Genomic DNA, 22482 nt, shown 5'->3' with positions numbered 1-22482 from the left:
CAAAACGCCCTAGGGTGGGGCATTATTCACTCCAACGACTACGCATGGTTTTAGTGAAGTTTCAATGTGTAATATACAATATTTAAATTATTATTTTACTCTTTTATATAATAGTATTTATCATATTAAAAAGTTATATAAACATAATAAAAAAATTACAGAAGTCGAACAATCTTATGCCTTATTTAACAATTTAGAAGTGCTTACTGACCGTATCCACGGGTTAGGAGGTTGAACCCACACCGAACTCGAAATTCTAAACGAATCAGGACACGACCTAAACTTGAAAATCGTGTTAGACATATAAACCCGAAGACGACACAAATGTTCACCGGTTTACCCGGATAGATTCGTTTAGCCTGATTTTTTTCGCATTTTAAAATTTTAGATTTAAAGTTTTACAACAATATATAAAAAAAAGTATAAACAATTACATTTTAATTATACAATCTTAATTTCAATTTCTTTTTTTGAGTTATAATTATAGCATAAAATATCTAACTATTTTAATTTAGTACATAAAACACATTTTGAAAAAAAAAGAAGATAAAAAGAGATAAATGGGGTAAAGGGGTCAATCCATCAACCTGTCGTCAATGAACCCACACGTATAGTTAAACATGTTTACGAGTTCAACTTGAAACTGACCTGAATCCATTTAGATTAGACCCAAACTTGTAAATTTTATGTTAGGTTTGTATCATGTCAAAAATTCAAACGTTGTGCAACATCTTTAGATTATTTTTTGTTACAAAAAGATGCAACTCAAAACTTATCCGTCCACATATAGTTTTCTAATAATATTTAAGGGGCTGTTTGACGACATCTGAATAGTTAAGTGATGAATCAGTATGAGATCTGAACCATTAACTGCTGAATCAGTAAGAGGTCTGAACCATTAAGAGTCTGTATAATGCTTAACCGTTCAGAGGCAAATGTCTGACCAATTCAGGTTTTAACCATTCAGACTCTGTATAAATCTTAACCATTCAAACTCTGTATAAATCTTAACCATTAAGAGACAAATGTCTGAACCATTCAGACATCTGCTCGTGAAACAAACAGTATGAGCTATTAAGTGCTGAACCAGTAAGAGGTCTGAACCATTAAAAGTCTCATTAAGAGATAAACAAACAACCCCTTATATTTTATATTGGAACCAATGTGGAACCACGTAACAAAGACAAAGAACATGATAGCAAACTAATGGTCGAAACTTATAGGTCGGTGAATAATAAGAGGGAATATCTTTAGATCAATATAAGAAAAATAGAGGAGATGATTTAAACGGATAAATGTTAAAACATAAATAAATGAGCTATATTTTATTTTCAATAAGCAGGCCAAAATTATCTAACAGTTGAGGGGCGGAACCGGCATTCAACAAGCCGTAGCACGGGCTACGGCTCAACTTCGTATCGATAGTGTAATTTTTTGTGTCGGTTTTATACAAAACATACCTCTAAACAACTACAAGGATATCACTGGAAGGATAAAACCTAGCCCAAATGTGAAATGCTTAATATTGATTCGTTAACCTAAATACTAATAACATGAAAAAAACTAGTTCATAAAATTTAATTCGGTAAGGCCTAAGGGTCTTTTTTGGCTCGTCCAAAGGCACTTGAATTTTCAGGATCGACCATGCCCCGTAATGTTGGTAAAAAAAATCGTTCTATAAATGTACAGTAAAAAAAATTGGGATACCTCTGGATATTTTCTCTAGTTCCGCTAGTTGATTATCTTTTTTATTGAAGTGATGATCAACGTTTTGTCTTTGTTTCAGTTAGTGGTAAATTGATTACTTGTTGTTAGTTTGGTTAGGTTATGTTGTGTATTTATTCATGTTTTGTTTATGATTATTTTTCGCTATTTATAACATTTTTGGCACCGTCCATCCTGATTTTCTTTTATCAACATGCATTATTATTATTATTATTATTTTATATAAAGTTAATTTAACAAATAGTTCATGTGGTGTACGTGTTTTATGAATTTAAACTCTTTTTTTTTTCTAGTAAGTACGAATTTGGGTCTTACTATATATTAAGTCGTACTCGTAACCCATTTTTTTAATCACTATGAGCTTGGTTTCTATAATATATTCATCAATTTCTCTAATCACCTTAGTAGCACTTTGGAATTTTGATTGATTTATATCACATGTATATAGGGTGTGTAGCGGCACAGCTTGCTACCCGTCTACCTGTCATTAGTCTATAATTTTCTCTGTTTTAAATTGTTTTTTTCTATTTATGTGTAATTGATTATTGGGATTATAGGGTGGCCCAATGTGCATCTTACTTGAGCAAAGGTTGACCCTAAAGATTGGGCCTACTTAAAAAACAAAAATACATATTTCTTCTATTTTATTGGGCTTTTAGGCTTTTAATTTAGTGAATTAAGAGTATAGGTGAAAAAAGGGGTATTAACAAACATAACTTGACATAAGAATCTAAGAAAACCACCACGTTTAAGAAAAAGATAAACAATAATTCCTAAAACGGCTTAGAATTTGAAATCGCAACATGCGATCTCTTTTATTTATGTATCATACATAATGCCATGAATACAGCATATATAACACACCGTCCACATTATAAACTTATCTTTCCTTTTTTTTTTGTTCTAAATATATAATCCCAAGGTACTACAAAAATTTCGAGAGAACGGTTTTGAACAAATGTCGAGAAATGATACGGTTGGTTTTTTCAGTAGGATGGAAAGAATCCCAGAAAACATATTTGCTGGCATCTGAGCAGGTGAATGGATTATATTGGTCGCACATATATCCCATCTCAAACAGTCCCGTTGAACAACATGCCACTGCGGCTGCCTCAAATCCTGTTTGAAATTCAACAAACGATAATTTGTTATTTTTTTTTTAATTTTCTGGATTTTTTTTACAAGTTTAAGGATATGAAATCCAATTTAAATACTAATGTTTTACTAAAAATACCGTAATTTACATAGGTGCAAAGAATTAATAACAAACATAGGTAACCGGTTAAAGCCCATTGCTCATCCCCACCGAGCACACCCCAGTCAACTAAACGTGTTGATGGGTTGGTGGGTTCTAAGCAAGTTGTAAACATGTTAAACGAGTTTTTGGGCCAACTCGTTTAATTAAACGGGTTAACTGATCAACCAGTATAATTAAAAGGATTATATAGGTCAACCCGAACACAATCCGTTTAACTAAATGTGTTAAACATGTCAAGCAATTGTGACCCATTTATTAAACAGGTTATATACAACAATTATTTCAAGTCGTGTCAGGAACTACCGCCCCTACTTAAATAGAGAAGAAAAGCTTACCAAAAGATGACGGTTTTTGGACAATTTGCTGGAAAATAGGATACGGGTTAGAAAAGACGATTTTGCTCCCCGAAAGCTCGGTATTTAACCGTTTGACCAAACCACTCAACTTCCGGTTAAACGCCATGGCCACTTTGTTATATGCACCATTGCATGTATCTCCATTTCCAATCATGAAACTTGTGGTCCGCTCCAATGGCAAACAACCCATAGGAGGAAGACCCCCGAGTGAAAGCTTTCTCGCACCCAGGCCGTAGAGCTTCTTGATAAACGACTCGGCAATGGTGACTAGATAATCTTGATATTGGGTGATTGTGTATTGTGATCTCCTGTGGGAGAGTGTATAGTAGTTCTCAAGAAAGTCATTGGTGCCCATGCTTGTAAGGTAGAGTGCTTGTGATATAATAGAATTGGCTTTTTGGTCACCCAAATGGTGTCTTAGTTTCTTTTGGTACTCCTTGTAGTACTCCACTTCCTTCCATAGAGGTATCACTGACTGTATTTAAAACATACCAATGTTATTAATGTTTTGTACAACTATAATAAAGAAGAATGTTAATTTAAAAGAAAGTTCAACCAAATTATATACCTACTTGTGAAACTTGAATATATAGGGGCTCATGCGAGAACCACCCTTATTGTGAGAACCTTGAGAACCAATGTGAACACAACCTAAAATAGCTAAAAAAACATAAAAAAACCTAACCCCCACCCCCCCCCCCAAAAACCTAAACCCCCCCCCCCCAAAACCTAATCCCCCCCCCCCCAAGCTAAATGCTAAAAAAAACCTAACCCCACCCCCCCCCCAAAAAAAAAAAAAAAAAAACCTAAACCCCCCTCCCCCACCCCCCCAAAACCTAACCCCCCCCCCCCAATCTAAAATGCTAAAAACTAAACCCCCAAAAAACCTAAAAAAATCTAAAAAAATCTAAATTTTTTTTTTGAATTTTTAATATTTTTTATGTTAAAATCGCTACTTTTAGAAGCCAAAAAATTTTTTTTTAAAAAAAAAAAAATTTAAAACATTTTTTTTTTGCTTCGAAAAGTAGCGATTTTTTTAACAAAAATATTAAAAAATTCAAAAAAAAAAAATTTGTGTGATTTTTAGCTATTTTTAGGTATTTTTTGTGTGTTCACATTGGTTCTCGCGGTTCTCACAATAAGAGGTGGTTCTCGCATGATCTTCTCCCTATATATATATATATAACTTTTTACCCCTTTAACGGGTCAACTTATTTGATGAACTGACGTTTGTATTTAAAACAGTCAATGATTTTTTTTAACGAAAAATGTTACTCTATTTAACTTTGCACCACTAATAATTCTAAAATTCACCCATTTGTCTCCCCCTTTAAGGGGTATGCGTTTCTATCAAGTGAACTAGCACACGTTAGTGGTTAACATTAATGAAGTGGTATTATAAGTCACCAAGTAACTTGTGTTTTATCAATTTTTCATAATCAAATGTATTTTAAACAACTTCATTAACTTTAACATATCAAAATTTGATTGGACAACTTTTTATTAAGAAAAAAGAAGATATGTTAACCCTCAAAAGAAATATACCTTTATTCTTTCCTTTTCAAAAAAAATCTTATACCTTTATTGACTGCAAATTACTGATTTAACTCTATAATTGAAAGGAAATTTGAGAATTAATTAAAACATAGAAATATATTAAGAATTCTTTTATAGGACCTCTAGGTGGTTTTTAAAAAGCTTTAAATATCCAGGCAATTTGCTCGGGTTTTTAGCTAATTCAGTCAATTTTATTTTATTTTAATTATTTTTTAAACTAAACTAACATCACAAAGTAACAAATTACAAACAAGTGACAGGTAAACGAGCAACAAGCTGCGCCGCAACCCCCTTTTGAATTGCAAAACCAATCCTACTAAAGACGAAACGACCCTTAAAGGTTGAGAGATTACTATTCACAACCCGTTGGACCCTGTTTAGTAATTTTATTTTAAAGACAACGAATTTAAATGTGAAAAAATGGATTTCCCTCTATTAAGGCAAACCATAAGTTTAGTACTTAAGTTAATTAAAATTCGGATGACCAGTTTTCATAACATTTGTTATATTTGGGGGATTTATTAAAACAAAACTTCTATCAGAGAACTAAAATTTGATATAGACACATGCTTTAAAGTTTAAATAAACTCAAAGGTTATAAAAAATGATCATCCTACACGTGCGTACGGTTTTACAAAAACCATCTAATCCTAAAAAAACAATTTATTTACCTAATAAATGAATGATATTAATGTGTATCTACTTTTTTTTTGACATTTTTATATTAAAAAAAAGTAACGAATTTTCTAAAAATATCATACTCAGATAATTTCAATTATCATTTATAATCCGATATATGTAACACATGTTTTATCATTTCTAATTCTTTTATAACTTTATTACATTTATTCTAATAATCTAATATAATTAGCATATATATATATTTATATGAAACTGGAAGCACCCTCTCTTTCCCTATGGTTGTCTACATCTTACTCTTTTTTGCTGAACACGATGATGATAATTTATATGGAAATTACATTACATTACGTCACAAAGAGAACTTACAAGCACGTCAGAAGTAGCATTATCGTAACCGGTACCAGCAGATGCAAAACAAACTCCGGTTGCAAAATCCGAAATATTATACGCATGATCTAAATAAGCCGGCACATACGGCCGGAGACCAAACGACTCCGATATAAAATCAGTCGGAACACGCCCGTTTGAGAATCTTCCGGTAGCCTTTCCGCCAAAAAAGTCACGACCGTATGGCCGGAAATTGCTTTTTGCAACCGTTTGAATGTGGTTGTTGTTTCCGGCGTCTACCGATGAGTCGCCGAACACGATTATCGCCGGAATCTTGGCTCCGGTAGTGTAGATTTGCATGAGAAGAGTGAAAACTATGAAAAATACCATTTTTGGAAGCTAAAGGAGAATGCCTAGAGAAAAGTAAGTGCCTGGAGATGAGTATAAATAAAAATAATGAGGATTGGCGTTGAAGAGGAGTTTGTTGAAAGTAATAAATTGGAAATGATATTTTTGTAGTTATGAGATGGTAATTAATGGCCTTCTAGAAATTTTATTTATAGATTATTTTTATGAAAAGTAAACTTCATTAAACAACCCTTGACTCAAACGGGTAAGTGACCAAACAATATACATTTATAACTAGTGAGAGGTTAGCAGAGCCGAGTCGATGTGAGTTTAGTTGGGAATTAAAAGAATAAGTGCATATGGAAGCTCCTCTTGGGTTAATAGAAGATTTCAACACCTAAGAAGTATGTCGACTTAAGAAAACTCTCTACGGGCTTAAGCAGTCTCCTCGAGCTTGGTTTGGTAGGTTTACTCTAGCAATGAAAGGATATGGCTTTCAACAAAGCAGCTCTGATCATACATTGTTCCTTAAACAAAGAGGTAAACGTGTAACTTGTTTGATTGTTTATGTTGAGGACATAATCATTATAGGAAAGGATGATGAAGATATGAAAAGATTGAAGGCAAATTTGTTCACAGAATTCGAAATGAAAGACTATGGAAGACTAAAGTACTTCCTTTAATTGAAGTTCTAAGGTCCAACCAAGGGATCTTTGTATGTCAAAAGAAATACATTCCTGATCTCCTGGCAGAGGCGGGAATGATCGACGGGAATGATCGACTGTAAAACTGGTTGGCACCCCTATGACAGCTAACCAAAACCTTTATATGGAAGACGAAGAAAAATTGGCCGACAAAGGAAGATACTAACATCTGGTGGGTAAATTAATATACTTCTCACATACCCGTCCAGACATCACATTTGCAGTTGGAGTGGTCTACTAGTTTATTCATCAACCTCAAACTGCTCACATGGAAGCAGTATGGAGGATTATAAGATATCTTATTGGGAAAGTAGGACATGGGGTTCTCTCTAAACCAAACAGACATCTAAAAGTTCAGGCATATACAGATGTAGATTGACAGGGGATAAAGGAGACCGAAGATCAACATCAGGCTACTTCACTCTGGTTGGTGGGAATGTTGTCACTTGGAGAAACAAAAAAACAAAAGGTTGTAGCTTTATCTAGTGCGCAAGTAGAATTCATAGGGATTGCACGAGGCTTGGCAGAAGTTCTGTGGATACACAAACTTCCGAGTGAGATTGGGTTTCCTCAAGACAAAACTAGTATGATCACGTGTGATAACGAAGCCACAATACAAATTTTAAAGCTATCCAGTTCAACACGATTGTACAAAGCATGTGGAAGTTGACAGACACCTCATCAAAGAAAAACTTGAAACATAAATTATCCAGCTTCCATTCGTTCAATTAGAAGACCAATTAGCAGATATATTAAGGAAAGTTGTTAACGGAACAATATTCAGTAACTGTTTTGACAAGTTAAGTATCGGAGACCCCGTTACTTAACTTGAAAGAGAGTATTAGAAAATGTTCAAAAGCATAACATCATGTCCTATAGAGCATAACATCTTATCTTATCTACAAAGCATATCGCATAACATCAACTTTAGCGCATCACTTAAAATTTTGATTATACAATTGTGTGAATTTGTATTTAAAACGGTTAAATTGATCAAGTGGTGTTTCAAGTCACCAAGTAACTTGCATTTTATCAGTTGAAATTAATGAAATGTATTTTAAACAACTTCATTAAAACATATCAAAATTTGATTGCACAACTTTACGTTAACCCTTAAAAGAAGTATATCTTTATTCTTTCCTTTTCAAAAAAATCTTATACCTTTATTGAGTGCAAATTACTGATTTTTAACTCTATAATTGAAAGGAAATTTGAGAATTAATTAAAACATAGAAAAATATATTAAGAATTCTCATATAGAACATCTAGGTGGTTTTTGAAAAAAAATTACATATCCAGGCAATTTGCTCGGGTTTTTAGCGAAGTCAGTCAATTTTATTTTAAAGAAAACGAATTTAAAGAAAACTAATTCAGTCAATTTTTTTAGAGGGTGTAGTGGGGATATGGGGCATTATGTTAAATGAGATCTAACATAATTAAACAAAACAAAAACCATAAAAAAATCTTATTGGATAAAAAATAGGAAGATAGAAGGTGATTGGATAAACAAATTGGGACAAGGCGTGTTTTAAATCACGCTGGAGACAATTTTTTTTTTTTTGAAAAAAACGCCCGAAAACGCCCCCGGGGTGGGGGTGGGGCAATATTGAGCGTGTTTGATGGAAGATTTTGAAAAAACCACGCCCATTACAGATGGTCTTAGTAATCAGGGGGTAGCACCTTTAAAAAACCATCTAATCCTAAAAAACAATTTATTTACCTAATAAATTAATGATATTAATGTGTATCTACTTATTTTTGACATTTTTATATTAAAAAAAAAAGTAACGAATTTTCTAAAAATAACATACACAGATAATTATCAATTATCATTTATATAACCGAAATTTAACACTACATTTATTTTGGTAGCAAACTCTCTATTCCTACGGGATAAAGATAAGACTGTCTACAAATCTTACTCTGCTCAGATCCCACCTTAGTTTTGCTATTGATGAGATTTATTGAGTATGATTTTTAGAGTTTCATTTGTATTTAGAGTTTCATTTGTAACCCTATAGTAATAGAAATGTATAGGTAGACCCCTTTAGGTGTAACTTAATTATAATAAACCCTTAAGTTTAGTACTTAAGTTAATTAAAATATGACCAGTTTTCATAACAGCTATTACATTTGGTGGATTCTAACACAGAAATAAAATTTGACATAGACACGTGCTTTAAAGTTTAAATAAACTTAAAGGTTATGAAAAATGATCATCCTACACGTGTATACGATTTTACAAAAGGCTTGATAACACACCCTCTAATTACTAATTATATCCCTCTTTGTGAGAGGAAAAATACCGGTCTCACACATTTCCTATCTGTAAATATGTGAGAGAAGGAGTGTGTATTTAGTAATTAGGGGGTGTATATAGTAGTATCCTTTACAAAACCATCTAATCCTAAAAAAACAATTTATTTACCTAATAAATTAATGATATTAATGTGTATCTACTTATTTTTTTGACATTTTTATATTAAAAAAAGTAACGAATATTCTAAAAATAACATACACAGATAATTTTCAATTATCATTTATATAACCGAAATTTAACACTACATTTATGTGCATGTATGACATCCAACATGTTTTATCATTTCTAATCTTATTATAATTTTATTACATTTATTCTAATATAAATTAGCATATATATTTATATGAAAATTATATATTTTTATGTTTCCATTAAAGCTAGTGAGAATAACATTATGCTGCAAAGAGAACTTACAAGTACGTCAGAAGTAGCATTATCGTAACCGGTACCAGCAGATGCAAAACAAACTCCGGTAGCAAAATCCGAAATATTATACGCCGGATCTAAATAAGCCGGCACATACGGCCGGAGACCAAACGACTCCGATATAAAATCAGTCGGAACACGCCCGTTTGAGAATCTTCCGGTAGCCTTTCCGCCAAAAAAGTCACGACCGTATGGCCGGAAATTGCTTTTTAGAACCGTTTGAATGTGGTTGTTGTTTCCAGCGTCTACCGATGAGTCGCCGAACACGATCACTGCCGGAATCTTGGCTCCGGTGGTGTAGATTTGCATGAGAAGAGTGAAAACTATGAAAAATACCATTTTTGAAAGCTAGAGGAGAATGCCTAGAGAAGAGTGACTGGAGATGAGTATAAATAAGATTAATGAGGATTGGGTTGCAGGGGAGTTTGTTGAAAGTAATAAATGGGATTTGATATTATTGTAGTCATGACTTATGAGATGGTAATTAATGGCCAACCATGATTTATTGATAAGATAATATTTATAGTAAATCTCAATTTTCGTCTCCGTGAACGTGGTTTGCTGATCAAACACTATGGTAGTGTTTGGTATGCAGGAATGAGAGGTGAAATGAAATGGATGATTACGATGGAATGAAAAAAATGGTGTTTGGTTGGTCCATTGAATGGAATCATCCATTCCAAAATACATTTCATTCCCTCAAAATCATTCCTTCCATCCCTCATGTTTTTTTTCCATTCCATCCCCTCTTGCACCATTCATCAACAACACCACAACCCACCACCACCACCACCACCACCCACCACCACCACCCACCACCACCACCACCCACCACCGACGCCATCGCCGCCACCCCCCTCACCCCGACAACCGCCGCCGCCGCCACCCACTCGCCACCGTTATCACCCACAGCTGCAACCAACCGCTAACGACACTAGCCGCCGCCGCCCACCACCATCGTCGACGCCACCGCCACCGCCACCACCAACCGCCGCCGCCGCCACCAACCGCCACCTCTGCTGCCACCCACCACCAACGACCACCTTGCCACCACCACCGCTCGTCGTCGCCGCCGCACTGCCACTCGCCGCCACCACCACCACCCATCGCCGCCGCCAACACCCACCACCGCCACCTATAACCACCCACAGTCACTACCACCACCACCACTCACCGCTGATTTTATTACTCCGTTTTTGTTTCCTACCGAACAATACACAATAATAACTCATTACATTCGCACATGGTAACCAAACAAGACATGGAATGGTAATGATCCATTGCATTCGCTCGTCCATTCCATTACCTCGTCCATTCCATTCCTTCGTTCATTGCATTTATCATCCATTCATCCGATAGTTTGCATATTCTAATACTTTTAGTACATCACTCTATTGGATAATAACACTTCTAGTACACCACTTTATTGGATGGCTATTAGAGTGGTGGACCAGAAATGTTGGAATATTCAAACTATTCCATGATAAATGCAATTTTTAAACTAGTGGACTAATCGTGTTAAATAAGCAAACCACAGGGACGAAAATTCAGGTTTACTCTAATATTTATAATTGTTGATGTTACATCATCAGTTATAAATATTACATCTTCAATCACATCATTGATGATGTTAACCTTTTTGAGCCGAGCCGAACTGAGTCATGATGGTTTTGGCTGAGTACATATACAAACAAAGTCTAGCCGGCTTGATTAGTTTATTTTAACAAGTTGGAATGTCACGTTTGGACCCAACTCGTTAAAAGCTCTTGTCAACTCGGAGTTCGTCGAGTCGGCTTGTTAATTTTTATAACATTTTGAGTTTTTTAAACTTGGTGTTTCTTTACTCATATTTGTATTTAAATATCAGAATTTGGACTATAACTTTTTTTAATTAAAAATGTCGCATGCTTTAAGTTACAATTATGTGTATATAATTTGGGCTTTAATTTAAACATGCCAGTGAGCGAGTCAACAAGCCGAGCTGACGTCGGCTTGGGATTAACTCGTTTACAAACGAACTAATTTGGAGCTAGACACGAACTTCTTATAAAGTCCTATTTATGATTTCCAATTATATTCCATATTGTAATTTTTATGTTAAAATTCATCATCTAAAGTGTTTTGTAGTTGTTAGGATTTGATTAATTGATTTTTACGTATTTTCTTTAACTTATTGTTTAAATAGAAATGAACACAGAACAATGTAAGAAACGTGTATTTTATAAACCACAATATATCGACTCATTATAGTTGAACCTTTTTTGTATGAGATTGCATGTTCGAATTATGACACCTAATTAATAATTAATTAAATACCAAAGATACATTAAATGATTTATGTGTACTGTATCACATTGATATATCTTCAACAAGATGACGACGACAATAGTTATAGAAAAGGTTATGTTTGCCGTAAAAAAAAGGTTTTATTAATAGGAGTAACAACATTTTTGTTCAGTCATTCTTTGACCGTTAAATTACTTGTCACAATAGTTATAGAAAGTGCCACACGGAGTGGGCGTGATTTGAAGGCGTGGAAGCCTCTTCACGCCGGGCACACCAGCCCGAGGCTGGTGTGAAGGGCGGAGTGAGTTAGTTTTCACCAGTGGAGGGATTGTGGGGTGTGAGGTGGCGGCATTTTATTGGTTGGTGGATTTTGTGTTAGTTTTTATTGGTTCTTATTTATTTATTTTGGAGTAAACTTTCATTTTGCTCCTTGTGGTTTGGTCGTTTTAATGATTTTGCCACAATCCTTTAAAAATAGTCATTTTACTCCAATAGTTTACCATGTTTTATTCATTTTGCTCCCCAACTCTTAACTCATTAAATCATTCAACTAAGGGTAGGGGTATTTCAGTATTTTTATATATAAGTAATTAATTATTTATTATTAATAACCATCTCTCTCTCTCTACTTCTCTCGACATAATTAAAACACACTCTCTCCATCCCCTCTCTATACCTTCTCTGCACCATCCACCACCCACTACCATCACCGCTACTATCATCACCACCACCACCACCATCCTAAACCCCCAAAGTCTGCAAATATATCAATCTCCTCTCCCTCTTTATTTAAAAAATCATCGCTATAATTCTTTAGCCTTATCTCTCTCTTCACAGTTCTCTTCAACAACCACCACACATCCGCCTTATCTCTACTAAACCTCCCGCTCCGACCGCTGCTTATCTCCATCGAGAAAGTGTGGGGCTGAGTAAACGAGGGCTTATCTCCGCCGCTTGTTTTATTTTACACGATACGATATGTGGTAACTAAGTTAGTTAAAAATGCAAGTTGAATAGTAGGGAAGGTAGTTTGTGACTAAACAAAACAATTAAATAAACGAAGGGACCAAAGTTGGACATGTTCGATAGTTAAGTTACTAAGAGAATGAGAATTTAAAAAAATGGTTATGGTGTGTGTATTTGTCGATGTGGAGAGAGAGAGAGAGAAGAGAGAAATTGTAGCAGTTATCTAATTTATAAAAACAGAAACTCGTAATTTCGTTGATGATACTCGAAATCACTAGAGTGTGATCTTAGAACGAGTATCAAAAGTATCTGGAACCTCTGGAATCGGTATCTGCTCCATAATTCGTGATCCAGTAGCTTTAGAGATTCTCGCGGGGTTAATTGTCCGTTAGCATCAATCCTGAAAATCATCTGTTTGGGGTTTGAACAAGATTCAATGCGAAACTCATAGGGAATAACTCAGGCACCATCACAATTTTAATCCATCACAAAATTCAGCCAAATCAAGGTCAATTTGGGTGATGATACCTTGCATGAAGGAAGAATTCTCACTATCTCATCGTAACAAACATGTGGTAAGTCGTAAAGTTTGATTTGGTGATTTTGCAAGAAGTGGGTTTGTGATCAATCCATGAATTAGCATGAAAACAAGCATGAATATGTGTTAGAATCACCAAATAGAACTTGGATTATGAATGAGTTCAAGTAAACTAATGTTTTGACATGAAACCCACTTGGATTATGTGTTAGAGTCACCAAATAGAACTTTGGACTAAACAACTTGTTTTGTTGGCTCCATGCCTCCACATTGCACATATCGTCATTCGTACTAGAGCTTCCCAAACTAATTTGTAATATAGGGGATATCTATGTGTCACACCTTGATTTCCCGGCGGGGCCAGACTTGGGGTATATGCGTGACGATTGGTACCAGTAATCGCAATTCACAGTGGAAGATAGGATTTTAAATTAATTATGATAAAGTACAAACATAAAGTTCAAAGTTCAAAATAATATACAGACAGTTCGTATTAAATAGATCCACAGCCGAACCGAACAAAACAAAATATGACTTGAGACTAATAGGTCTTTCGTGGAGTTGCAAATTCCAAATCGCCTAGACCGAGCAGCTCTAGCCTATTCCGTACTTGCTATATAACCTACGATTAGTCTTTTGAAAATACGTCAGATTTCGCTGGTTAATACAATTAACCGACTCTTTTTGAAAATCATTTGACTTGACCGGTTAACTTTAAATGATAAGTACGGTTCGCTAGATTAAACGGAGACCTAATAGAATATGGTTTATACCCTTCCGAGTACAAGGACTTGTAATATATGGGTCAATCGACCAAACATTCTGATTAGAACAGATTTGGAAAGGTTTTGACCCGATTCGGCTAACTTATATATTTTATGCTATTAAAGTTAGCCGTACGCGCATATGAGTTATCGGGTGGTCGGATAGGTTTATGATAAGCCCAATATGTCAAAATATATTTCATTATGTTACTACATCAGTTTCAAACTCAGATTATATGTTCTTTTGGTCTTTAAAACTCATTTAACACTATAAGGGCATTTTAGGCATTATTAGGAATATTATGTGGACTTTGCAATAAACCCGACTATGATCAGAAGGTATAACCTCCAACAGTTATTTCCTACAATAATATAATCATATTACAACCATTAATCAGTCTCTAAACTTGCTCAAACGGGTCAGAATCAAAAGTCAAAACAGAACTCAAACTGTTTGACTTTCGGTTGCAAACCGAGCATAGGAAATGACGAGTTGGACATGATCTAACATGTCCTAATATTTTATATAAACTGTTATAATGTCAAAAATTAAGGTTTGATTACTGAAAAGTTCAATTAATGTAAATTACGAAAATCTGCATTTTTGACTTTTAATTAATAAAACTTTAACCCGTCATTTCACTAACTTAACATGATTTTCAGAGGGTGCCATCATAAGGGATTAACACCTTCATTATTATGATCACATAGCCAAGTTCGATTCGAACTTTGGCTTGACCGAAATGGTCATAACTGAAAGTCAAAGCCAAAGTCAATTTGCTTGACTTTCGACTAATAACTAGCCTAGGAATGAAACAAGACTGACTTAGAACACTTACAAATGTTCAAAGGAGTGTTATAACTCCAGAAAGGAAGCCTCTATAGATCAGAAGCACTCCAAGAAAATTAGAGAATAAGAAATGTGAAGGTGCAAGTCTTGAATGGTTCATGGAGGCCTCTATTTATACTTTGCACAAGAGCTACAAGATCATGCCACATGTCTCTGAAGCTTTGAGGTGATGCTAAGTGGCATACCATGTGTAAGGAGGTGGAAGAAGGTGACAAATTCGCGAGAAAGGTGGCAGGAGCAGCAGCTGCAGTTGCCAGCTGCACAAACTGGCAGTGACCCTCTTGCGGACCGCAAGAGGTGAGGCCTTGCGGTCCGTAAGGGCTTCTGGCGCCCACATAATTCAAATGCCTTACGGGCCGTAAGACATATGCCTTGCGGTCCGTAAGGGACCGTCAAAGGCCAAATTTTGGCATTTTATTCATCTTTGACCCCTCAACTTTCAATCTTCCACATTTTTATGAAAGTTGTCCCTCTCGTCTAACTTATCGGGAATATTTGAGAGTTATCAGACACGTGTTGCCATATCATTTGATATAATTTTCCGAGGTGTCACACTATGCTCTATCTTTTTGCATAAACCAAACCAAAATGACTAAGTTCTGACCACTTGTACATTCTCTCCCATGTTTCCAAGACACTAACTATGGTGACTCAGTGGCGGATCTAGAAAATTCTTATAGGGGCAACATTTCAAAAGAAAAGGGGTAACGGAATAACAAAAAGTCATTTTTTTTCAAAATTTACACTACCGTCGAAGTATCAAGGGGCGACGAACGCTACCCCTTCTTCTACTGTATATCCGCCCTGTGATCCGCAATATCTAAAGCATCTCACAACGTGAACAGAAGATTTGAGTCAAAATCAATCCAATTGCCAATGCCATCAAGAATTCAAGACGCGTTCTTGCTAGAGTCTTCCAATAAGCAATCCGTCAAACAAAATTTCAAACTTTACTTGGAATATGTTTGTTACATTGGGTTTGGATTAGATTAGGGGTGCAAACGAGCCGAGCGGCTCGCGAGCTACTCAAGATCGGCTCGAGAAAAAGCTCGAAACGAGCCGAGTCTTATCGAGCCCGAGCCGAGCCTTATCGAGCCCGAGCCGAGCTTGAGCCTCAAAACAAAGCTCGTTTGTTTATCGAGCCCGAGCTCGAGCCTCACAGAGCCTTATCGAGCCTTAGTGTAAACGAGCCAAGCTTATTTAAACTTGTTTACAAGCCGACCTCAAACCTAAAAATAAGCTTATTTAGTAAACGAGCCCGAGCCCGAGCTTTACTTATCGAGCTCGCAAGCATAAAAAGTATATTATTTATATTATTTTTATTTAATATCCTAATTAATAGATAATAAACGAGCCGAGCCCGAGCCGAGCTCGAGCTTGATAAAATACAAACGAGCCGAGCTCGAGCTTTGAAAACAAAGCTCGAATCGAGCCGAGCTCAAGCCCGAGCTCTCATAAGTTAATCGAGCTCGAGCTCAAGCCTGGCCGAGCTCGGGCTCGGCTCGGCTAATTTGCACCCCTAGATTAGATGACTTGAAGGCCCAAGTAACTTCTTATTGGTATCAATATTTTACAAAGGACTAAAATAATAGTCGGTTTAAGTTATTGTATAATCCACTATACTCCCTACCACTGCCTCAAACGAATCTCCATTGAGCAGTGGTGGATTCAAGAATTTTTTTGCTGAGGGTGCGGAATATTTTTAAAGATTTTAGGCCCCTAGCAATATAAAAAAAAATCGGTTCATAGCTGGTCAGGTCGGGTAATGTAAGACAAAAGAACATTAAACAAAAATTTATATAATTATCAACAACACGTCAAACGTCATTACAGACGTATTTAAAATTGTGTCCGACATATTTTCATTTTTCGAAATTTATCTAAAACATCATCTAAAGATACTAAACACTCCATGAGTTCATTCATTCCTACTCATGGTTACTATCACATATAAATCGCTCCATAAATTAATAAAATAACACTAAACACTTAAAAAAATAAGGCAAATTGGATTTAAATAATCACAACTCACTGTTATTGGCTAATAATAATCCCAACTCATTTAATCACCAATAATAATCCGAACTATTCACTTTTGTTTGTAAAATACTCACAGTTAAAAAAACACTAACTAGGTTAAAAAATTGTTGAAGTGGCATGCCACGTCACCTGCCACATCAGTTGCCACGTCATCAAAAATGCCACGTAGACAGCCACGTCAGCTGCCACGTCATCAAAAAATACCACATCAACTACCACATCAGCAAATTTGCTGATGTGGCATGCCACGTCACCTGCCACGTCAGCAATTTTTAAACCTAGTTAGTGTTTTTTAACTGGGAGTATTTTACAAACAAAAGTGAATAGTTCGGATTATTATTGGTGATTAAATGAGTTGGGTTTATTATTGGCCAATAACAGTGAGTTTGGATTATTTAAATCCAATTTGCGAAAAAATAATCAATCATGATCAACCATAGTCCATAATTTTCAATTTTATTTTCAAACATTCAGACCCTAGTATTAAATGTTGATTACTTGTAACTAACCATTTAAACAAACAAAGCTATAAATAAAACAACAAAATCATTTAACTACAAGTCATTAGGAGTTTTTTTGGCGGTATATGGAGTTGGAATTGGAATAGGTGGATGGGTTTGGGTTATTTTATTTAGTTCAAATTTTTTGGGTTGGGTTTGGGCTTGGGTTAATAAAAATAGATTGTAGATTGGGCTTTGATTAGGTTAAGTAATTACGTTAATAAGTGGTTAGATAATAATTCTATAATTTGTGTTATATACTTATATATAAAATAATAATCAGTGTTTGATTTTTTTTATAATTTTATAATATTTTTTTCTAAGTGAGGCGGTTGAAAATTTCCAAGGGATGCGGGTGAAAATTTACAAGGGGTGCGGTCGAAATTTTCGGCGAAAAATAACACTAAAATTTATTTTTTCAAGGAGTGCACCCGTCCACCCTCGGCTTGGGGTGGGTACGCACTTGCCATTGAGTATATATTTACATTCATTGAGTAACTAACTAAAAAGTAACATTGCAAGCTTCAATTCCAACTAAAACGGAGGCTAGTATTATAAGTGAGAGGTGGTTCTAAATTTATTAAAAGCCACTGTTTTAAAAACTTTTAGCGCCACTTCATAAATAGAAAAAAAAAACTTTTGTATTCAGTTTTTATCAAAACAAGTAAAACAATGTTTTTGTTATGTTTTTTTGAACTGCTAACGAAATAAAAGCTCAGCTACCCGGAATAACTTAATGGCAAAAGACGACCCCATACGCTCGTGACTGAAGAGAACGCCATTGGCCAAGTCCACCATCTCCAGTTCAAGGGAAAACATGTCGTCTGAAGACCCACTGCACCAAAACCCAATTGAAAAATGGATTTAAACTTGAGACCTATGACTTCAAACTAAAATCTTTACTTCTTCTCTAATGCCAATTAAGCTATAGCTCTTTGACTAATGTTTTTGTTATGTGTGGATTAAACATTGGTGTTGGGATGTTGTCTCCGATGTTTGGAGATTCTGCCCAAATTCCATGAAATTAGGGTAATTAAACCTAAATAAGGGGTGGGTTCATGGGCATGCATGTTGGTGGTGAAGAAACTCATGTGAGGGTTAGTAGTGGATCTAGAAGAAAAAATAGGGGTGTCTAAATTTTTTTATCGTGAATTTATAAAACAGAGCAACTTTTTTACCATACATTAAGTAGCGGATCCAAAATTTTATTTGTATGAAGTCACTGTTTTTAAATGCTTCAGTTTCATACAAACGAATATACAAATATCTGGCTCGCTTCATGTCGGGTCGGGTCCTAACCTAAGTTTTTGTATCTTGAAATGTACTAATAATTTATCACGAACTTTAATTTCGTGTATTTTTAAAGTGTTGAGGTTTTTAATACTAAATAATATTGATAATAAAGCATTTTTATATGACGAAAAGTGTTATAAGGTATTTACATAGTTTAAAAAATAGAATACTTATGATAAAAGGTTGTTATAAATGGTAAGCTCTAAATAAAATAAAAAGAATTAATAAATTAATAAACTAATAGATAAAAAGTTGATTAAATAATATATAATATGTTGATTAATAAACTAATAGACAATAGACAATAAGTTGATTAAATAATAACTTGTTGATTAAACTAATATTAAATAATAGATAATATGTTGATTAAATACTATATGATTAATAGAATAATAATATGTCTCAAAGAGGAATGTTGACCTTCTAAGTTTTATAAATTTCATTTTTACCCCTTAGACATTTCATTTTTACTCTTAAGTTTTTCAAATTTCATTTTCATCCCTCTTTTAGTCCTTTAAGTTTAGGAAATGTACCCCCTAACATTTTATAAATTTGTAAAATGTCACTTCTACCCTCTTGAGAGTATGTATAATCTAATTTTCCCTTAATACCTTCGGTCGTTAGCTTATAAAAATTTTAATTTGTTGTGTTCTTATATTTATCTACGTGTTAGTATAAATTTGTGTTAGTCTACTTTTCGACGAAAAATTTGTTAAGAAACGAGCCAGGTCAAATATAATAGGTTTTCTTGCGTACTCATCATGTACTTTTCGATGTCAATTTTGTTCAAAAACGATTGAGCTCAAATGTAATATGTCTTCATTCAACTATATAAATCCGAGTTGTTCTACATTTCAACGTAAATTTTATTTGGAAAAGAGTCGGTTCAAATACAATTCGTTATCATGCTTACTTTTTATGTATGTTTTGACGTAAATTTTGTTTTCATTTATAACACGTTTTCATGCGTACTTTTTATGTAAGTTTCGGCGCAAATTTTGTCTGAAAACAAGTCGGGTCAAATATAATACATTTTGATTTGTCGATTATAGTCAATTGGGTCTACGTTCTAACGTAAAGGGTTGATAATGATGTATGCATAATCACACCGCATAGTTGGTACGATATTTGAGTTTGTCTACATTTCCACATATATTTGTTATACTTTTTTCATATAAGTTCGAGTTTGTTTGTGTTTCAACGTAAATTTGATATCGTGCTTTATTTTGTACATTTCCTACGTATGATTGGGGTCGCATATAATACATTTTGACTTAAAGGTATAAATTCGAGTTTGTCAGGTTCCATATAATACATTAGGATTGTACGGTATAAATTCAATTTACTTTATGTTTTGATTCAATCTCAATGCTTATATAGGTTACATTGAGTCAGTCAGATTCATCAAAACGCGTTTTCATATTGGTAACACATCACATAACGTTGGACTAATCCATTCGATGTTTGTGATGTACTCAGACCGTAATACGCACGTCTTATCACTATTTGTATATAATGATAAAATGTAGGCTGATGAGCCCACGTGGGTTGAATTTCAAGAGAAGAAAAAAAGTGAAATGATAACAATGGTTTTTTCTTTTGGTTTTATATAAGAAAAAACGAAGAGTCTTCTTCTTCGTTGGCCTCTGCAATACCGGTCGAAGTTCTCACTATTCTTCAAAATATTTTATTTTTCTGTTTCATCTTTCTCTAATGTTATATTCAAGAGTATCCATATAAATAAAACCGAGAGACAATTTTTTTTTGGCCAAAAAAGTTGAGGGGTACCTGGGCAATCCCTGACGCCCACATATATCCGCCCCTAGTTAGGGCGATATTGCATGTCATGGTTGTAAGCTCAGGCTGTGACGTTTGGGCATGACCAAATCGGTTTTATGGTTTGTTGCACCAGGTAGTAATTGAAATTTGTGGGAAATTATGGCGCTAAATATCTGAGGGTATTTTGGTTAGTTAAAAAAACTAATATAAAATATAGACGGTGTTAGTGAGGTGCACAGGGTAATAGATGAAATCACAAAGTGTCTCTGACATAAAAAAAAAAAAAAAACACCCAATATTTAGGTATAAATCTTGGATGTCCTAAACTCTCAGCTCTTATTAAAACTCACCCGCAAGATTTAGGTATGAGGTTATAATAATAATAATCTTTGCCAAAGGTAATTTTGGATTAATGATACAAGGAAAAAAGTAAATAAATTAATATTTTTATTTTTTTAATCTTTGTATTACATATTCTTTGTTACTTGTTAGCAACTACAAAAGTACATATTCGTATCATACAAAAGTAAAAAACCATAATATGTGAAATGCAGAAATGTTCATACTAATCTCATACACCTGACTGCAACTTCATATCCTCCCTATCAACCGCTTTCTTTAGGAAGCTGTCTTCATCTAAAATCATTTGAACAGGCAAGAAACCAAGATCATCTGCCATAGCAAGCAACATTAGTTTTGTCTCGGCCTTAAATTCTTCAAAATCCACTGTTCCATTCGAATCACGATCAAACTGCACGAACGAGGAATCATAGACACTAGCGAGCTCTTTAGGGTCGGGTTTCACATCAACCCCGAAATGGGTTTCAATCATTCTTAGAGACTGTAGTTCTTTCAACATCTCCGAATAGGAGAGGATACCATCATGATTGGTATCCAAGTAAGCAAATCGATCTTGAACCGAACTACTGAATGCTTCATCGTCTTCGATAAAGCCGAGAATAGTGGCACCATCTAACAATCCCACACTCATTTTTTCTATATATTTTGTAAAGTATTGTTGGTATGGAGTTGTGATGTGGGGTTAAGAGACTAAGAGTTATATATAGAGAGCATAATAGGTATTGTATGGCTATTCGCAATGTTTTCATGGTGCTAAACTTCAAGTGTGCGTTCAAACAACGCGGGGTCAGTCTTGTTGTTTTTGACTTTCTAGTGTTTGTTGGATTGAATAATATAATAAATAAGGGTTAAGTTATTCTACAAAGGCTTCTAATCGTAAGAAGGATTTATAGAGTGACAAGTATCTAATAACCTAAAACTAAACCTACTACATCACCACCAAAAACCTAAACACCCACCCCCACCCCACCCCACCACCACCCAAAAGCCTAAACCCCCCACCCTCCCCCCTCCCCCCCCACCCAAAAACCTAACCCCCCCCCCCCCCCCCGAAAAAAAAAACAAAAAAAAAAAAAAACTATACCTCACAAAAAAAACCCCAAAAAACCTAACCCCCCACCCCCACCCCGGGCAATAAAAAAAAAACTATACCTCATAAAAAAAAACCCCAAAAAACCTAAACCCCCCCACCCCACCTCTAAAAACCTAAAAAAACCTAACCCACCCCCCAAAAACCTAAAAAAAAACTAAACACCCACCCCACCCCCACCACCACCAAAAAACCTAAACCCCCTCCCCCACCCCTCGGCAAAAAAAAAAGATATTTTTTTTGGGGGTGGGTGATGTGGGGTGGGGGGTGGGGTGGGGGTTTAGGTTTTTGGTAGTGGTGGATGTTTAAGGGTTTTTTTTTTTTTTTTTTTTTTTTGTAGTGGAGTTTTTTTG

General features: G+C 34.9%; 2 protein-coding genes across 3 annotated transcripts; both read right to left on the bottom strand.

Moving 5' to 3' along the window:
* Window positions 1-2472: 2472 nt before the first annotated feature.
* On the bottom strand, window positions 2473-10079 carry LOC110938130 (GDSL esterase/lipase At2g04570). 2 transcript variants are annotated; one of them, XM_022180603.2, is made up of 3 exons: window positions 9652-10079; window positions 3319-3814; window positions 2473-2844 (listed from the first exon to the last, which is right to left on the bottom strand). In XM_022180603.2, exons 1-3 carry the CDS (start codon window positions 10000-10002, stop codon window positions 2651-2653), a joined length of 1041 nt encoding a protein of 346 aa, XP_022036295.1. In that variant the 5' UTR covers window positions 10003-10079; the 3' UTR covers window positions 2473-2650. The 2 variants fall into 2 exon arrangements, with proteins under 2 accessions (XP_022036295.1, XP_022036294.1); XM_022180602.2 differs by lacking the exon at window positions 9652-10079 and adding an exon at window positions 5905-6345.
* An 11030-nt stretch (window positions 10080-21109) lies between these two features.
* LOC110935335 lies at window positions 21110-21726 on the bottom strand. The gene has a single exon (XM_022177752.2). The coding sequence runs from the start codon at window positions 21668-21670 to the stop codon at window positions 21251-21253; it is 420 nt and encodes a 139-aa protein (XP_022033444.1). The 5' UTR covers window positions 21671-21726; the 3' UTR covers window positions 21110-21250.
* Window positions 21727-22482: the final 756 nt, after the last annotated feature.

This window comes from Helianthus annuus, chromosome 4, assembly GCF_002127325.2.
Source record: "Helianthus annuus cultivar XRQ/B chromosome 4, HanXRQr2.0-SUNRISE, whole genome shotgun sequence".
NCBI classification, from domain to species: Eukaryota; Viridiplantae; Streptophyta; class Magnoliopsida; order Asterales; family Asteraceae; genus Helianthus; species Helianthus annuus.
The sequence above is the reverse complement of the archived record's forward strand: the minus strand, read 5'-3'. Positions and strand labels throughout refer to the sequence as shown.